The sequence below is a fragment of the Emydura macquarii genome, unplaced genomic scaffold, assembly GCF_026122565.2.
Source record: "Emydura macquarii macquarii isolate MOO-44397 ecotype Brisbane River unplaced genomic scaffold, CSIRO-AGI_Emac_v2 contig_1551, whole genome shotgun sequence".
Classification (NCBI taxonomy): domain Eukaryota; kingdom Metazoa; phylum Chordata; order Testudines; family Chelidae; genus Emydura; species Emydura macquarii.
Window position 1 is genome coordinate 13,558,144 of NW_027131688.1, and position 19,862 is coordinate 13,578,005.

Consider the following 19,862-nt stretch of genomic DNA (forward strand, 5'->3'; position numbering starts at 1 on the left):
CTGAGGTGCAAAGTGGAAGTCATTTGTTACAGTTCAGTTGAGTTATCTGCCTGCTTTTGTATGTTGTATTCAAATGATTGGTATTTGCAGCTCCATGGAATTGAGTTTCCCAAATCAAACATATGAAAGCAAAATTTTATTTTACAAGGATTAGCACATTCTAGTGCTAAAGATGATTAGTTAATTTATAAAGGTTTCCGGTTAGTGCTTCCGCAAGTTAAATTACCTGCAATCAGCTGGCTCTCAAAAGGTGCAAAATTATTTACTCTTGGAAAATCAAAAACTCTTTCCAATCTGATTCTAAACTAAAAGCAAAGACAAACTGATAAACACCAGAGTATATCGGGAAAGGAAACCACAGTAATGGAGGTGGTTTTGCATCCTGCAAGCCTAGCTTTATCTTGAGCTATGCTATTTGCTAGCATACTGCATATTTTAAACAGACGTTCTGCAAATAGCCCAAACATTTAATTCTCTTGTGAGTTACATCTTAGTCTATTAGTCCGATCAACAAAATAGACAATACATGAAGACATTCGACTATGAACTGTAGCAAATTTCAATAAATAACATGTGTTGAGTACATTACTGAATATTAAAATTGTTCTATCTTGTTTAAGGTTTTTTGCAATTAAGTCAATTTTGCCAGACTGTATTCTCAAGTATAAAAGAGCTAAAAATCTAGGGATGGGTCTGCATAAGAGACATTTATTTGGTTTTTGGTAGCAGTGAGGGTGGGGGGAGGTAGAGTGTTCTTCCAGCAATGCTCTCTCAACACCATCTGCTGGCCAGTCAGAGCACAGCACTACCATGAAGGGTGGGATTTTTGGGGGGTTGGGTGTTTTTGAGTTGCTAATTAGCACGGTCATGCTGAAGGGAAGGTCTTTTTTTTTTTTTTTTTTTTTTTTTTTAAAAAAAAAAAAAAAAAAAAAAAAAAGGTCTTTTATTTGGTTTTACGTTTATTGCAATAAAGACAGTGGGAGAATTGGAGGAAGCCTAAATTGGGGAGGTAGAAATGTATAACTTGTATATGGCTGATTAAACATACTTACAGCTCCAATGACAAATGTGTGCATGTGCAATTTATGTAACTTGTGTATAAAACTACAGCATTATCTTGCTTGTACCAAAGCTCAAGTGGCTTATTTTACACCATGGAATTAAAATATTCAGACTTCAGTTGTTTCCTATAATCAAGATAACTTGCCAAGCAGAAAAATATGTTTATCTTTTATTCTGCTTAGAGTTCATTAGTCATTTAATTGTGAAATGTATTGTAAATAGAGTTTTGTCTTGTTTAAAAAGGGCTAATCCGGAGGAATTTAAATACGGCAAATATAGTGAGAAAATCAGCAAATGCATCTTTGTCTCCCCCATCAGAGGGCATGCGCTGCAAACATTCTTGAAATAAATTAACAGTACCAAAAAGTGGAAGGGCAAACATAGTGCATCTCTTTGCTAAAAATTAGATTGGTTAATCCTTTAAGAAGTCACTGAAGTTCCCCCAAATGCAGAAAATCTAATCCTGCTTTTAAACAAACAGGAATGCTCACTGCAACTTGTTTGACCTGAAAGCTAATTAGTCTCATTGTTTTAAACTGAGGATTTCCAGTGGAGGACAGGTTTGTTAACTCCCATACTAATTTAACAATCAATAGCCATTAAAACCAATTCTGCTGTATTTTCATAATGTGAATGTAGCTAGGGGATTTTTGACAGTAAAAAGTATTAAGACTTGTAAGAAAAAATAATTCGTAAATCTATATATCGATTGAATATACTGAGGGCTTGTCTGCATGAGAAATTTTTCCAGTTAGACTGGTATAATTGTTAAACCACCATAGTTACATCAGTATAACTCCTGTGTGTGGACACTCTTATTCCAGAATGAGTGGCTGTTTTCAGCTTTATTTAAATCACTTCCAAAGTGACATACGCTAAACAGAAAAAAGGCACTCCTACCAAAATAAGAGTCCACACAGCAAGTTCTATTGATATAATGTATAGCAGATTGTATTTGCATCCTGCCTTCTGCCAGTCTACTTTTCCCATGCAGAAAAGCCCTAAATCTGTACTTTTAGTACTGTTTTAAAAAAATATACATGCATCTCCAGTGATTTGTAGATTTCTATTAAAGGAAATGTATTGTTTTCATAAATATCGAGTGGGAGACTTTATTTTGATTGTGTAATATTTTTACACATACTTAGCGCATAGGATGGATGCCTTAGAAACTGAAATAGAGGAGTCATGAAGTATGAGGGGCAAAGTAGCTGATGGATTTTGGTAGCATTGACACTTCGTTTCTTCTGCTCCTTTTCTCTTCACAGTTTGATGATATTGTTACTTTGATTTTCAGACAGGTAGATGAAGATACTGCAACATTCCTGTCTCTCAGCCCCTCTCCAAATCCCCGTTAAACAAAATTAGCCTGCTAAAAATTCAGCATTCCACTCTCCAGTTTCACTTACATTCTCAACTCCTATCTCCTGACTTCACATTATTTAGATGAACACTTTCTCTTACATCCATTGGGTCAAAACAGACTTTAGATAAGCTTACCTCCTTACAAGTAGTGGGAAACAAAGTTCCAATGAATTTGTCACATTGGTTTCTATAAAAGATCCAGTCCAGTTCAGTTTGTCTCAGTATTGGTGACTTTTATTCTGGTCTAGTGTGACTTTTAACTGTTTTCCCCCCCTTATTTTCATTTTTAACCTTCTCAATGTTTTGAAATGAACAGGACTTTTTTAGTTGGATTCTCTCTAACAAGGGATTCTCTCTCGCAATCGTTACTTTTCTTTCCTTCTTCTGTGCTGCCTGAAATCTGTGAAGACACACTGTATTGATCTGCCATTCCGCAGTTCCACCAGACAAGACTGCTCTGCTGTCCCCTATTTCCCACTTCACAGTTCTCTCTTTTGTCTCTTCTGACCAAGAGATCAGTGTCTCAACTGATGAGTTTTCACAAAGTCTGTTTCCCTTCCTCACCCCACTCCACTCCTGTGTATAAAATTTGTAAAACGCTTTGGGATTTTTTGCATGAGGCATTATAAAGATGCAAGGTATTAATAACGTAATGAACTGAACTAGCTGATTGAGAACAACTATCCAGAGGGAATAAGGTTCATTCTTCCCAACCACAGGACTTTTTAAAGGTGTGTCACCGGCCCAAGTGTAAAGAATGTCACCATTTTAGACTTGGCAGCAAATTCCTTGTTTGTGAGTAGGATAGTGAAGAGAAACTGAAGTTAGCATTATGGGAACCAAAAAACCATTTAGGTGGCTTAAGTTTGGGCTACCTGAGAAGATGTTGGTACTTTTTTGTCACTACCTAAAATTGTGGACTTTTCTCATTTTCTCTCTCTTGCCCTCTCCAAGATGTTTTTCAAGTCTGGGTCTGTATCATGAATGCCAAAAGGTATAAATGCATAGTACTGAAATACTGACTAATGCCTTTATTACATATGCGTTTTTAGTGAGTATTAACCTGTTGTGATGCCACCAGCTATATAATAAAAAACTTTTGGTGCAAAGTAGCTAATGTTGTACATTATAAATCATCGTCTGCAAACTAGCCAGCCAACATCAGAGTTTCATAATGTGCTAATAAGTTCTATATTTTGATGAGTGTTGTCAGTTGTTGCTCTTAAGACAGTGGTGAATTTATTGGCCGATAAGGTGGTGAGAATTATAATTTTTTCTCCCTGCTGGAATGTTGCATTACAAAGTTTCCATAAGTGGGATTATTATTATTATTATAAAGTTCAACTCTGGCTAGTTCTTGATCAGCTAGTTCTTAGTAGTAATTATGTACAAAAAGTTAAATTGAAAGAAAATTAAGGTTGCTAAATCAAGCATTAGGAAATGCCCAAATTAAGGTTGTCTCTGCAAATGTAGTTCAGCCCCTTTGTTCATCTGCATATTACAGTCTCTAGTTACGTCATCACGTACCATTTGTTCTACAGGACCCTTGCATCATTCAGTGCACAAGGTGGCTAGCTAATGAAGCAGAGGTAAGCAAGAAGAGAACAGACATTCTTTTGTATTTAAGGAACTGGACTGGGATTCAGGAGAGTTGAATTCTGTCCTTGGCTTGGCCACAGACTTCGTACGTGATACTGGCTGAGACTGTCATAATACGTATATTTAAGGGGACTGAACTCAGTTTACACAGAGAGCCTTACTTCTGGCACTTACTGATTTTTTGAGTGCTTGACTTTGCAACCTTAATGTTCTTTTAATACAAGTTTTTGTATGTAATAGATAATTCTTAAGACACCTTAAATGTCTGTTTTAATATACTGTTTTAATACTCAGCCAAATGACACTAAACGTTAATTCCTTACCATTGAGGCAAATCAGAGATTATGATGTAGTCCTTTGTATTTGCCATAAAACAGCTCAGCTTCATGACTAGCTCATCAGTTCCCCTCATGAGAGGATATAACCTGATACACTAAGGACCCCGCCAGGATAGGTAACATTTCATTTTTACAGTATAACTTGAAGTTTTTATGGCTGCATCTGCCATTTGTGAAATTGCATAAAAATCATTGCTTTGTAGCCAAGGATACCTGTTTTGATTCTCTCCATATTTTTATTGATAGACACTAGACAAAATTAGTGGACATTATATTTATTCTTTCTTCGTACTTGAAAATAATTGATTAGACTTTTTTTATTGCTACAGGCCTTCTCAGTGGAAAGTTTCCCCACTTTAGTTTCAACAGATTTTTTTTTTTAAAGAAATCAAAGTAATTTATTTTGGATCGATATAGTGAACAATTTCTTTATTTTTTCCATATTGTTAAATATATTAAAGCAGGGTGCATTAAATCAAAGTGATTTAAATCATGAATTTTAATCATGATTTAAATCAAGGTTTCCTTCCTGTTAATCATCAATCATGATTTAATCATCAATTTTAATTATGTTTTGAATTTGTACTTTTTATTTTCCTCAAGAAAGGTTGATTCTGACTTGTTGATAACCATTAAAATATGTTGATTTGCAACTAAATAAGATCTTTACACTAAATTTGGTGTGTATTTTTGCTGATCAGGATACATACATGTTTGTTTAAGCCAGGGGTTCTCAAACTGGGGGTTGTGAGGTTATTATGGGGGGGGGGGAGGTTGCACGGTGTCAGCCCCCACACTTGCCGGTAAGGGTGGCATGGCATGGGGATGGTTATCACTTTAGAAGGGGAGGCAGGTCATCACAGCCTGAAATATTTTCAGAGTCCCAGCAAAAAAAAAGTTTGAGAATCCCTGATTTAAGCAATTATGTAGCTTAGCTTATCTTTATTCCAATTCTGAATTTTTACATTTGTTACATTTTAGTAACAGTCATGATGCATTTCTTATTTACTAGATTAATTTTTTATTTGTGACTTCTGTCAAGCTCTATATGAATAGAAATTCAAATTCAATTACATGCACAGAAACAGCATTTTAGTTTTTATTTGGTAAGACTGCCTTAAAAGTGGTAGACACACACATGTCCCTTATCAAACAGTTTATCAAAACATGTTTTGCATACTTCATTTATTAAATCAGTTGTATCTGTAGTTAGTGAATCAAATTGATTGTTTCTGGTCTCTCTATCTTTCAAGTTTTAGAACTACTAGATCTCATCCTCTGACCTAGTTTTTATTCATAGGTTGGAAGAGGAAAATAAGCGTTTCTTGCTTTTTTCAATTCCCAATTGGTTTCTTCACTTTCAATGAACTAGTTATTGAAACTAACTAGCTGAATGAATTGAAATGAAGAATCTACTGCTATCAAAAGCTTGCTTAGCAATTCAATAAGCTCTGGTTCTAGGTGCCTTGCCATCGATTTCCAGAAGTTCAGTGGTTTGACTTGGCATAATACATGTACTGTTTAATACTATTTTTTGGCATTTAATTTAAATGATTTTAATAGATTATAATAAAGTAAGGCCTTAATTTAGTTATCAATTTCAAATCTAAAGTATGTTTGTTTAAAAAAAAAAAAAAAAAAAAAAGTAAACCTGTATTTAATTTAAATAAAAATATATTGTTTATTTAAATCTTGTGGGGGAGAGGTTTCCCACCCTCACCAAAGTGCAGTTCTTCCTGTGAAATATGTAACTGTGTTTGTTGGTATGAAAAAAAGCTGGAGTTATCCTTTTAAATGATGAACAAAGCATGATATCCTGTGCAGTGCTATTTGCTCTTGAGTTGCCAAAAGAGATTCATATCTTATGTAAGGTTCAGGGTATAAATATACTTAGTATATTTATTTATTTAGTATAGTGGTTTTTCTTCATAGCCTAGAGAAAAGAAAGAGAGGGGGAAAGCACACAAATTCGACAAGAATACTGAAGTAGCTTGTTAGATTATTTATTAGTATATTAGATTTTGTATACATACAAAAAGTCAGACCTACAAATGTTTAGCACATGCAAGTTTCTTGTTGCAGGATCAGTTCCATTCTTTGGAGTGGAATTCAATGAAATAGGACTCCAGTTTGAACAACAAACAGCACACAACAAAGGATAAGTGATAAGCATACAACAAAGGATAAGCAATCAAATGATTAGCTAGACTAATAGAAATAAGTGCATGGGAAGAGTGGCATTGTGTATTAGCAGGAAATCTAAACTTGACATTAATCTGAAGTTTTCTACAGCTGAAATTGCAATAGAAATAATTATTTTAAAAAATCTTTCTGAAGGAGGTGTCTGAAACTTCAGACATGCATACATAAAATTAATTGTATAATACAAGTAAGAGAGATTGATGGACAGTTAATGATTAATTGTAATATAAAGGAAGTTTGTTTCTTCACTTCAGGGGTTTTTTAAATCTGCCTTTTTGGGGGATGATGTGTGCAAGTATCTGTAGGTTAGCATCAGAAAATTCAGTTCTTTATCCTTTTCCTATACTGATATGTTTTAAAATTACATTCAATTATGTATTCTTATGGCACATACCATTGAATTTCCTTAATAAAAGAATCAAATAGATAACACCAAATAAAATTTCTCACCAAGCCTTATCAACAGCTGTGTGTCAACAGGGAAAAACAGTTCTAGATTGGAAAAATCTGAGCTTTTTAATACAAAAGTGAATATTTCCTTATTCAGTGACCTCGCAACTGTTTTTAATTTAACCTTGCTGTAGGTGCATGTCACTTTGTATTAATACAATTCACTTTCTTTACAGAGACCACATTCCTTCTCCTCAGAATTTACCATTAACTGTTTCAGTGCTGCAGCTTCTGTAATTACTAACTTTTAAAGATTGAAACAATCTATTTTATTTTTTTATTGTGCCTAATCTTAAAACCAGCTTTCAAAAACTTGCTGTATTTGGTTTCAACTTAAGTTGATTTAAAAAAAGAATTAAATAATTGAATATACTGGAGTAAAACTTTAATCTTATTAAATACAACAAATGTTTTTCAAATTTTAAAAGTATTTAAAGCTTTTTCAGCAATTTGCTAAAATCATTCAATTCTGAAGTGTGAAGGGGTACCTTCAATCATGGCAGTTTTAAGCTAGCTGTAAAATTCAACAAATCACTGAGTAACTTTCTGTTGGTCTTGGAACTATACATAAATCTTTACAGACAATAAAAAGACAGTAACATGAGAATTAGCTTCTTATAGAGGAAGAGGGTGTTAGATGAGGTATTATATTAATGAGTAATAGTGAAGAAAGTTGTAAGAATTCTTGTTTATCCCTAAGGCCTTTTTACAGAAAGTGGTTGAGAAGTGTTCTGTAATGATGAGCTGTGTATGTTTGTCTGTATCATTGCCCTCAACTGAACAGAATAGCAATTGCTTAATTGTGTATCATAGTTCCTATGCTACTAACAATTAATGGAGATTCTTTTTTGACTCTAATGTGGTCTGGGCTTTTGAAGCAGGACGTAGGGCGTTTAGTCCCTGTTGTTCCCATGAAATTTTTAGTGGCCATGGTATGCAGGATAGTGACAGCCTTTGAAGTCCTATTAGGCTACATATTTATCATATATAATTCATTACTAAAAAAATTAGTAATTTTGTATAGTAAAAATATATAAATCCTGTATTTGCCTAGGTTGTTCCAATGTGTATTAGATATTAGCATGCTGACTGATTTTGAAAAAAATCAAAGCACATAATTTTAAATATTTTCTAAATATAAATAATTCTCATGATTTGTTCTCATCATTTGGTACTCTACAAATATTTTTTATTTATGAAAGAAGGGGGAGGGGATCATACTTCAACCAGGCTACATGGCTCTAGGTTATAGATCAAGTCTGAGGAAGCTTAGCAAGAATTCCTTTTTTCCAACTTTTATGGGTTTTCCTCCATTTTATTTCATACTACCTTTCTTTAGTATCCTATAAAATGTTCCTTATTTTAAGACACTCATGTGGTAGTAATCTCTTTGCTGCTCTAGCTAATATGGATATAATGCATGTGGATTTGCAGATATTTCTGAAGGAAGTATATGAAAAAAAGCATTAATTCTGTCTTTGGTGCCAGTGAGTCTAATAACTAGCTGGGATGTTAGTTCAAACCACTCTGGTCAAGCCATGCTAATTATAATTACTAGAGATGCCAGTATTTCAATACTAAATCTATTCCCCTTCTATTCACAGCTATGTCATCTTATCTTTTAATTGTTAAATCTGAACTGCCTGGTGCAATTGCAGGATTCGTAAGTGGCAACGACAGCGGGTAAGGGAAAAATGTTTCAAAGTATTACATAATGGGAAGAAAGCAAGTCCTGTAGAAGCAGTTCAGCTGTGTTGCAGAGTATGGATACCAATGCTTTCCTTTGATTTCACATGCTAAAAAAATTAGTGATTTACAGGAGTTCCTGGAACACAGAATGCTGTTGGCATGTTTAAGAGTTCTGCATCACACAGAAAAAATAGAGCCTGATTCTCTTCTCTCATAAATTTCACATTTCTTTAACTCTGTTGATTTTAGTGAAGTTATTCCCAAGTAGGAAATTAGGCCTGTGATGTCTGAGCCTGATTTTACAGGCTTTGAAGTCAGTGGCAAAACTCTATCCAAAAAATCTCTTTTCTACATTAGGAGCAAGAATCTTGTGAGAACTGAGCTTGAAAGGAGAAGGCAGGAAAAAAACAAACCATTTAAACTGCTGTCATGTTATCACTTTGCATATTATGAAACCACAATACAAAACCCAGCAGGCATTCACATTTAAATATTTTGTTGTCTTGGTTCAGTAATTGGACTTGTCTTGAGAGAAATGCCAACTTTTCAAACATGGTTTATAATTCCCCAACTTGGCTTCCATTAAAGAAATTATGCTTTCTGAGTCCAGCTATATAGCTGTATGTAACAGGCAATGTACTTTAGGTCTGAATCAGTTCCATCACAAGAAAACTGGCTGTGCTAGCTAAGAAAAATGTTCCCGCTTCGGCATTGGGATATCTCATTTTGGTTGTTACAGTGCTGCCACCATTCATGATCATATGTTTTGGGTTGTGTTATGGATGTTTTACCAACTCCTATTTTCAGAGATGTGAAAAAAAAATAAAAATCATAAAAACATTTCTCTGGCCTGAATTTTGGTGTACATACTCTGACACAGAGAGTGAATGTGTGAGTGAGTGATACTTTACATAAATGTTGTGGTGCTTACTTTAAAAAAAGTTATTTTTGCTTAATTTAAGTTTTTGTTTAATTATGACTGCAATAGAAGTATCAAATGTTGTCACTTAAGAAGAAAGCAGTCTGTGGTATTCTTAATTTTTTTCAGAATCATAGAGGTCATTAACCTATTAAAGCTTTGTATAAAATGGCTGTTGTTTGTGTGTTTGCTTTTAATTTGGTAAATATTTCCATAAGCTTGAACAAAAGATGTTGTCTTTAACATTGTAACAAAAATCTTCCTGATATTTAAGCCCTCACTGAACACTGTGACATTAAGCATATTGAATTTATTGGGTAAGTGTTGTGAAAAAATTCTTAATTTTTGCAGTACCGTATAACCTGACTTCTACGATTTATTTTACTTTACTTTTAAATAATGGCTGTGTTCATGCAGAGTGACTCTTTCCAACAAAAATGTGTAACAAGGATTGTAGTAACTTTTAGTAAACTATTCCTAACTATTGGCATTCATAGACCAGTAGACTCTAGAGGCCCCAGTCAGCAATGGGGCCCCGTTCTGCCAGGCACTTTACAAGCATATGTAGTGACACAGTCCCTGTCTGAAGACTTAACAGTCTAGAAGAAAGAGTTGTATTTCTTAATGTGCCAAAATTTTCTGACTGATACAGACCCCACTGGCCTTTTGCTGGTTGTCGAGTAAATAATTCATATGTTCAAAATGAGAATACTACCAGAATATGCATCTTACCTGAAACACGCAGAGGGCTCCTTTGGTCTGATCTATTTACATTTGAAGTTAATGGGAGTTTTTCCACTGACTTCCGTGGGCATGATCCAACTCCCATAATTTTTCATTCATAAAAAATACTTTGCAATTACTGATTAAACCATAATCAAAGTGCATACACTGAACTGTGACTTTTTTCGTGGTTCTTTCTGCATGACCGAAGCCTTCAGCCTGATCATTTCATCTCTAAGTTACATATTTTAACTTTCTTTTATTTAAAGCCCCCACACAACAGCTTGAATTTTCATGGTGGATCAAAAACTTTAAACTTTTTATTTCCTTTTGTCCCATTTGTTGCAACCTGGATGTATACCTCTTTGGTAGTTAATTTGTAAAATTGTAGGAAATAATTAAGCACCCAAAATATGTAATCTAATATCATACCTAAAGATAGTGTTAAATATGCAAGGGACTTAAATATTGGGTGGTTGATTTAACTAATTATAGTAGGAAATTTGTTTCCAGATGTGGTTACATGACAGTTTTGTTTCTCTTAGGTCAGTATGGCATCCGATATGCTTTCATTCTGGTGCGTGGTTTATCTTAAACTACAGTTAGTTTAGGAAATTCACACACTTGAAACATCACTGTAAAAAATGAGTTTTATATGCATGTATAGGCTCTAAATATGCACGTGTGCAATGTATTTAGTGTACGTGTATGCATGTAAAATATTCTGTAGATAAAGTTAAGCACATGTAAGTGTTTGCAGGTTCAGGACTATAGTTTACAATGTGCCTTAATGCCTATTTTGTATATTTTTAAAAAAAAAAAAAGGCGGTATGCATACTTGTTAATTGTAAATGGAAATGTTTCAATCAGTCTGAATAACAAGAACGCCATATATTTTTTGATGATGACATGAACGTAGTTTAAAACACAGACTGCATCAAAATGTTGTAATTTGTGAGCTCTCTGTTAACATTTAATGACCCTGTCAGGAGGATATGATTGATGCAATTAAGTTGTCTTGCCTGTGTGTTGTATAACTGATATGGACTAAGAGTACCAGTCTAATTTAGAACATATGATGGTCTTGTCCTGTTCTATTTGGGAATGAAATTAAAGCAATTTATAAATGTCTGTTTTTAGTTAAAATATGGGAAAAAAAGAACATCTGCTTGCCAAAACATTTGCAGTACAGCTAAAAACATATACTCCATATTTCATACTTGAAACATTTTTATCATAGAGGAGTAAAGTTACAGCTCAAGCCAATTTTATAGGAAATCTAAAAACTTTCATTTTCAAAGAAAATGAGTTTATACTATCATACTTTATGGGAAAAACTGGGGCCTTGTTTGATAACTGATGTTCCATTGTTACATTTTAAATTAAAAATAACTTCCATATTTCAAACTAAAACAGCTTAAGAATCTTTTTGTAATACTTTCTCTTTTCTGATTTGTATTTCATGTGCTGTAATTATTTTATATGGTTTCTTATTTGTTTTTTCAAGAATGCTTTTTGCCAAACATAATAGTATTGATTAGTACAATGGAAACCAAAATTTTTTGTCCTCTTGTCCTCCTAACTCATCAACGCTTATTGGCACTGTAATCTATTGATTGATTAGCTATCAGTCTAGACAGTTATGTGGCTTAAAACAGAGGTGCCACACCTGTACTGCTGTTTAGGTGTTTCAACTTACCTTCACTTAATGCAGCATTTATGGTACATTTACTAACCCCCTCTATTAATTTTAAGGCTTCTCAGCCACCCTCTGGAGAACAAATTCTGACAAGCAATAAATTAAAATGACATGTAAATATATTGGGGCACACTTTCAGGGAGTGTCTTCAGTAAAATACTGAGTAAATACAACATTTTAAAGCAAACACGAGGGACAAATTATAAACAGTGAGAAAACTGGCCCTGTATTTATCCAAGATGGCTGTTGTTATTACTGCTGGAGCTCTGCTGTTTGGGCTGGGTGGTATTAACTGACACTGCACCTAAAGGCTGCAAATGGCAATGTTTCATTGGAAAGTAACTGAAGCTGTAGCACATCTAGGCAACAACAGAATTTTTTTTTTTTAAAAGTAATGTTTCTACAAAAGTTTTCAGTACAAAGCTAAATTATCACTTGGCTTGAAAATTGGCAATAATACCCTCAACTTGTGGACTCTGGGCTTTTTATTCCACTGTATATAACACTTTAAAAAAAATAGGACAGGTAATCGTCCACATAAGTGACATTCCATGATTTTCATAGATAGTACTTTTCCTATGAAATGCAGGTCATCCGCATTTGAAATATCTTGAGGGTGCTGCCTGTTTATGAGGTGCTAACCATATCCTGGACTACACAAACTCTGAGGCCAAAGGCCAAGGTGTTTATAGGTAATAAACCTGAAGGCTGATGTGCAAGATGTTTATCAGTCAAGGATATGGTGGTTATTATCAAGTTCGCAGGGAGCACCCTCTGTTGCTGATTTTAATAGCAATTTGTACCTCAAAATTTCAGATTCTTTGGAGAAAGGACTCTTAACTTTCTGGGTGTATTTTGGTTCCTGTAAAGTATTGTGTACCTCTTTGATGCTATATATGTAAATGGCAATGGAGATGCTCTTTCACCCTTTCCTCCTTTACTTTTCTTCTTGTATCTGTGCCCCTAAGGAATGACTGGCCATTTCTTGCGTAATAAATATTTAAATCAATAAAATCTTTCTCCCTTCTTTCATTACTCTGTCTCCCTTCTCCTTAGAAAATGTACATTTTCCATTAACATTATTTATAAACTGAATATAACGGATGCTGGTGTTTTCTTTCTAGTGCCTGCTCCCAGCTTCATATCTTTCATTGAAACTTGAGTCTTTAAAAATCAATATAATTAATTTTTTTTAAAGTGTGCTTGTGTGTAGCTTAGCTGTCCATTTTGGGCATCTTGGAGGTGGAGATGAGCCAAGGTCATGTGGAAATAACAGGGTAGGGAAAAGAGTGGGAAGCTTAGATAGCCACTTTTGTTTTGGTCACATGGATGTGTGGTTCTGAGAGCACTCGTCAACCTAAGTACAGCTGGCATACTGTATAGATGTTAAGATTTAATAGTGGTCCTGGAAATCCCAGTGCTGTGATCAACTACTTAGTCTGAGCTCAGGGTTTTGCATACCGCATGGTTATGACGAAGTAATCATAGCTGTGCAAATCAGGCCTATTTGACCAATCTCAGTGCAGGTATTTGCCTAACAGAAAACTGTCTACAGTATTGATCATTCCTGTATTGTGACTGTTAGAGAACTCAATTTCAATACAACCATATATATATATTTAAAACACAAATCCTTACAGCTAGCATGATGAACTAGCAATGCTGAGTAAAAAAAAGCATATTTTTCTCCTAAGGATTATTTGTCCAAGATCAGTATTTAGTAAACTAATATATGTATATTTTAGGGCCTTTGAACTTTATGCAATATATAAGTAACTTTTCCAATAGGTCATGGTATCTTGATGGGAGATTGCTGTTACTGATTACTTCGGTCTGCATTGTTTTTCCTCTTGCACTCCTTCCCAAAATTGGTAAGTAATTTAAGGAGAGAAGATAGTATTATTCTGTTTTAGTAGCAATTACAACTGAGGATTTAAAAACCTTAATGGGTTATTTATTTATTTTAGCTGGCAGGGGGTTGGTGATGGTGGGGACTATTTAAGTTATTGTAGCATGTTCTGCCTTCCAGGCCTGCCTAGTTAACCTATTACTTCGGTTGCAATAGTATTTTGTCTGCCATACTAAAATAAAATCTTTACAGCAGAACATTAAAGAGCTGCATTTACTTACAGCATGCCATTAGTGGTAAGCCAGTTCTAATTCTGCCCTACAAAACTACATAAATGATCTGTGACAGGCAGTTGGAATGTTGTTATTCTGAGTCTTAAGCCCCAGATACCAAGCACAGTAATAGAAAACATGCCTAAAATGTAAAGCTTTAGCTGTACATTAGGATCAATTTTCTTATAAATTGCCTTTTATTTTTACTGTTATTTTACAGGCTTTCTTGGCTATACAAGTAGTTTATCATTTTTCTTTATGGTGTACTTTGCTCTTGTGGTAAGTTAAAAATCAGTGCACAGCTTATCTAGCTAACATTTTTCTTATTGTTTAAATGTTTTTATAAGTCTTTCCTTTTTTCTTTTTTTTTTCTTTTTAAAGTTCTCTGTAAAATTAAGAGTTTTCTCTGTGTCCCTGCATACACTTTTTTGGACAGGATAAGTTTGTTTTGCTGAAGAGGTATGAAAATAAGTGTGAACTTAAAACATGTGAAAAGGTTTAAAATAATTATATTTTGGACTGGTAAGCGTAACAATATTTTTGTTTTGCTGACACTGCAGTGAAAACTGGCACGTATACTTTATTTTCCTACTTGTGGAATGGAATTCTGTTTTTTTAGCTTCTAACTATTACTGTAACTAGTGCAGTAAGAAAATGTCATATTACAAGTAAATTAAATTTACATATAGAATGAAGTGAGACAGTTCAAAGTGAAACTGTTCAAAAAGAATCCAGGGAGCTAGAACTTAGGCAATTTATATTAGTACCTCAGATACCTTCTTTGCAACTGAAAGAAAAACTTCTTTCTTCTGAGCCATTAGGGTGATTTTTGTCCCTGATATTCCCCTATTGTGGACTCTGTACAGGAAACAGAACCAAATATTGGTCTGCAGCCCTAAAAGGAGAATCGTGCCTTAGAAATTGCATTACTTTTTACAAGAGAGAATATACAGTTGCTAACGTACAGATGTAATATTTAGAAGGATCAAGAAGGTATATAAACAAGAGTCCTATTTAGGAGCATGGCAAAATGTCCCCCTCCCCCGCTTTACTCTGGCTTGCATTGACTTGCACGACGGACTTATTTTATAAAAGGATAAACATTGTGGGAAATGAATCCAAAGAACGTGCCAGCCAGGAGAGCAAGGCAACCCATTAGGAACTGAACCATGTGATAAAACCAAACTTCAAAGCTGTCCAAAACAGCTCCTTAGGGGATCTGTCAAGAACTGAGATGCTCTTGTGGGAGGATTGAGAGGTAATCTTCTGCAGCTTGGTATTATGGAGTAACAATAGCCTCTCCGTAGTTAACAAGACTGAAAATGAGTTTTCACTATTATTTTTATAATTTTTGAGCTCCCCTCTAAAATACATTTTAAAATAGTTATCACCCTCAAAAATTGTTCATTAGATGTGGGGCCAAGGTAGGTTGCAATCAGTTTTAAAATGCACTCTGTAGTCCTTTTACATTTAAAAGGAAATGTGTGCAGATTTCAAAATTAAGTTGTTACAATGAATACGTGAAAAGAAATACAAATAAATTTTGGTTCAAAGAAGAAATACATGCGTAGAACCATTAGAGATGAACATAAAGTATAAGCAAGATTCATACATGGATAGTGCGGATGTAGGAAGTGTTTTGGTTCCAGGTGCTGAACTTGTGTATATGGCTAGGAGATTGCAGGTATTTCAGTGATTCAGAATGTACTACATTTCTGATGAAGCTGTAAAAATTGCACATTTCTGCCTTAGTTTGTACATGACAGGTAGGGAGCTACAAAGAAATGTAAGTGAGGCCATATGCCATTATGTGTATTTAAAGAAAAATAATAGTTAGGCAAAAATTTAATGTTTTTAACTGCTACACTGAAAATCTGGAAGCTGTATGAAATGCAATTTAGTTTTCATAGCTAACTGCTTTGAAGCAGGTGATATGTACTATTGAAATGCATGTTGTAGCTGGAACAGTATGAATTTCTGTCATGACAGATACACTTCAATTTGTTGCAGAAGAAACCTGCACTAGTCATATGGAAGTAATACCCTTATTTTACATATACAATAATTCTGTACAGTTGGTTTCACGTACATGCCGTCTCCTTCAGCTTTTGCTTGTGAGCACAAATTTAATATTGCCTGCTGCAAGGATAGGCACTGTATATGGTTCATGTCTTAAGCAGCATGATCTAGTGTGTAGGTCATTGAACTGGATTCTGTTCCTAGACCTCTGTCCTGCTCTATGACCTTGAGCAAGTCTCATCACCTCTCTTTACCTCAGTGCCCTCATCTGTGCAATGGAAATAGTGGAAATAACAAAACTTATCTGACTTGGTAAAGTGCTTTGAGATCATCAGATGAAAAGTATTTTAAAAGCTTCTATGCTGCATAATTTAAGATTTGTTATTGCTGCCGAGGGGTTTTTGTGCCTATGTTGCAAGGTTGTATTGATAGCATGCCATGTAACCACTGTTCCCTCTGGCCACACTTTTGCTGGGGATACTGCATGAGAGGGGGAGCCTCTAGTCATTGCTTTTCTTGAGAATGTCACATGTTTGTACATGTACCTCAAGAAGAGCTCTGTGCAAGTTTGGAAGCTTCTCTCTCTCACCAATAGAAGTTGGTGAAAATATTGCCTCACCTACCTTGTGTCTCTAACATGTTTGTAAAGCTAGTTGGTAAACTCTCAGAGATAAAAGGACAGATCTCTTCCATTTTATCCCTGTCATGAATCTGACCCCTTATTAGTTCAAGTTTAAAGCCTGCAGCAAGTGATTATAAAGAATTTCTAACCTCTAAAAATAAGTTACTAGATGGGAAATGTGGACACAGCCATAAATACAGTAACAGGAAGAGTGCAACTATAAGTCGACTTCTGAAAGGGAAAGTGTCAAAATTTCCTTTTAATTTTCAACCCCACCGCTTGGAATTCTCAAAACCATCAGTGTGGGTAAAACTCCCTATAGCTTTCTGAGAAATACTAGGATTTGGGTTTTGGGGTTTTCTTTTTCCCTCTTTTGCCTTCTAATACCAACCACATGTTTCTGCCTTTGCGATGTTAGCCTTAGACTCCAGCCATGCCTCCTTTAAGGCTGCCTTTAATACCTAATTAACTAGCTGGGTGGAATGCTGTTGACAGTATTTTCTATCAAATCCTGTTTATCTTCCTTGCCCAGTTCTCCAGTAGACAAACACGCTGTTTGCATGTTTGTCTGTATTACTGTGTTTAGCAGTGTACTGATGTTTTAGTTACTTCTATAATACCCCAGCTTTTAGTTAGTCTTCAAAATATTATACACACTCTGTCTTTACAGATTGTAATAAAGAAATTTTCCATCCCTTGTCCACTGACATTAAGCAGCCAGATAGAGATCTTACAGGTAACATGCATGCTATTTTGAAGCTTTTCTATCTTTTTAGAATATAAGTAATTCTCTCTCTACATCAAAATCCTCAGGTTAGTAATATTTATAATTTAAAAAATCAAGTAGTTGATGATAAATCCTTAGTTCCTTTGCAGTTATATAATACTACTACTCTTTAATCTGTATGATTTTATTAGCTTGAAACTATGTCGTCTAATGTCTGTGGTTTGTAGTCAGTCATTCCAGTATGTCATTTCCCTTATTTTGTGTGTGTATCTTGCACAGATTTCAAATTCTACTGAGGATTGTAAAGCAAAGCTTTTTCATTTTTCTAAGGAGGTAATGTGCTGTATCTTTTATTAACAGGTGGGGTGAGCGGGAGTTTGGGTTTTTAATGGTTCTGAACCCTCCTGGCTTAGGGCATAAACCAATGTTTCTGAAGTTGTAGTTGTGTGTAGGGGTGGTACTCAAATATGTCTTTCAATTGTTCTCTACAGTCTCAGCTTTCATTTAAAAAAAAAAAAAAAAAGTCTCTAGCTGTTGTGCAGAAACCTTGAAAATGTAACTCGAGTGTAACCAGTCCAGCGTAAGTTAGCGGAGAACTTGAATCAGTAGTTGTGAGTGCCACCTCTGATGTCAATGATAATTTTAAATTTCAACATTAACTATTTCACCCCTCATCAAAGCATGGAAGCGCCTGTCTACATGGGGAGTTATTTCAGAATAGCTATTCCCAATTAATTCCCTGACTGGACATTCTTATTCCAGTGTCCACAATGAGAATTAATCAGGAATAGCTATTCTGCTTTAAATTCACACCATACTTTAATGTAAATTAACTTCCCAGTGTAAATAAATCCTTAGAAAGGAGAGGAATTATCCAGTTATGAAGATCTACACACTTTACTGTTTGTGGCCATTCATTTTGGATTGGCCTTTAAGAAAACATGGTGGGTTAAAGAGGGACGTGGTTAGTTTGATTTTCCTAAAATTGGGAGTTGAGGGCTCATTTTTCAAAAGTTCGGAAGATGTAGGTATAAGCCAACCACTAAGTTATTTAGCTGGGAAGAATCCTCCCATATGATCATAAATGTCTAGTATGGGGTTTCTTGCACCTTTCTCTGAAGCATCTTGTGCAGGCTACCATCAGAGGTGAGATACTGGACTAGATGAACTATTGGTCTGATCCTGTAGTGCTTTGTACAGTTGTGGGGCTTGCCTACACTTAGAAGTATTGGCACTTGAACTACACCAGTATAGTTAAAGTGGCAAAACCTCACTAGTGTGGATGCAGTTTTGTCAGTATAAAAGTGCTTATAGGAGGATAGATTGTTGCAATTTGGGAACCAAAATCAGCTATATTGGTATTAGTCTACATTACAGCTTTTAGTAGTATAACTTTCAGCAAAAAATCATACCCCTGACAGTTTGGCCAGTAAAACTTTTGATTATAGAAGTCTTCAGACTTCATTTGCAAAAGCACATTTTTAGGTCTTTCGGGTTTCTGAATGCTTTAACCCATTTTTAAGAGACATGAATGTTTAACTAAAAGTTCAGGGCAGGTTAAAGGAGTCAATAATTTGACACAATAATGTTGAATATTATGTATAGCTGAACTTACAGTTTAGTAAGTTTCATGCTATATAAATGATCAATTTTAATATTTCTACTGCTCTTTTGTGCCAAACCCTGCTAATCTTTCTTATGGGAATACTCTCATGAACTAAAGTGGAAGTACCTGCATGAGTAAGGTAAAGAGGTACTTTTGGGCCTTATATATCCAAAAAGAGTCTTGTAGCCCAGGCCCTGCACTGTCAGTGGCAGATTGACCTTAAATATAACCATTGTCTGATATACTGGAGTTCTTAGCTGAAATGTCACAGTTTCAGGACAAAAAAAAAAATGGAAAAACACCATTCTGTTAGTATGAAGATTATCCAGAAGCATTAGTCTAAAAAGACTTCCACTGATTTCAGGCATTGGAGTGAAGCCATGAAACAGAATCCAGGGTTCATTCCAATTAACTTACAACTGTTTAGAGTAAAATATAGTCTGAGTGATACTTTTTTCTTTGTTTTTTCCCCCACTTTTAGAGTGCTTATGCCATTCCAACCATGGCCTTTTCATTTCTCTGCCATACCTCAGTATTGCCCATTTACTGTGAACTCCGAAGGTAATATATGAAAAACAAGCAATGTTAAATTCCAGTGATAGTGTTGTTCTTGTTCAAACAAAGTTCTCTGAAAATCTGTTCCATGTGCAAGTTAGTGTTGTTGACCAGTGCCAAGGATTTATCCTTTATATATTAGGTAGGCAAAATTTTGATCTGAGAC

The 19,862-nt window shown here is 34.8% G+C and overlaps 1 protein-coding gene across 5 annotated transcripts in view; it reads left to right on the forward strand.

Moving 5' to 3' along the window:
- The window catches only part of SLC38A6 (solute carrier family 38 member 6), a 44,776-nt gene that overhangs the window by 15,166 nt on the left and 9,748 nt on the right, over positions 1-19,862 (forward strand). For all 5 annotated transcript variants that reach the window (XR_010921142.1, XM_067554904.1, XM_067554906.1 and 2 more), the window contains exons 6-11: positions 8,621-8,699; positions 13,835-13,917; positions 14,388-14,446; positions 17,479-17,544; positions 17,815-17,868; positions 19,623-19,702. Coding sequence is in view for 4 of the 5 variants with exons in the window: in XM_067554904.1 (XP_067411005.1) it covers positions 8,621-8,699; positions 13,835-13,917; positions 14,388-14,446; positions 17,479-17,544; positions 17,815-17,868; positions 19,623-19,702 (421 nt within the window). In the remaining variant the exon portion in view is untranslated. The remainder of the gene's footprint in view (positions 1-8,620; positions 8,700-13,834; positions 13,918-14,387; positions 14,447-17,478; positions 17,545-17,814; positions 17,869-19,622; positions 19,703-19,862) is intronic.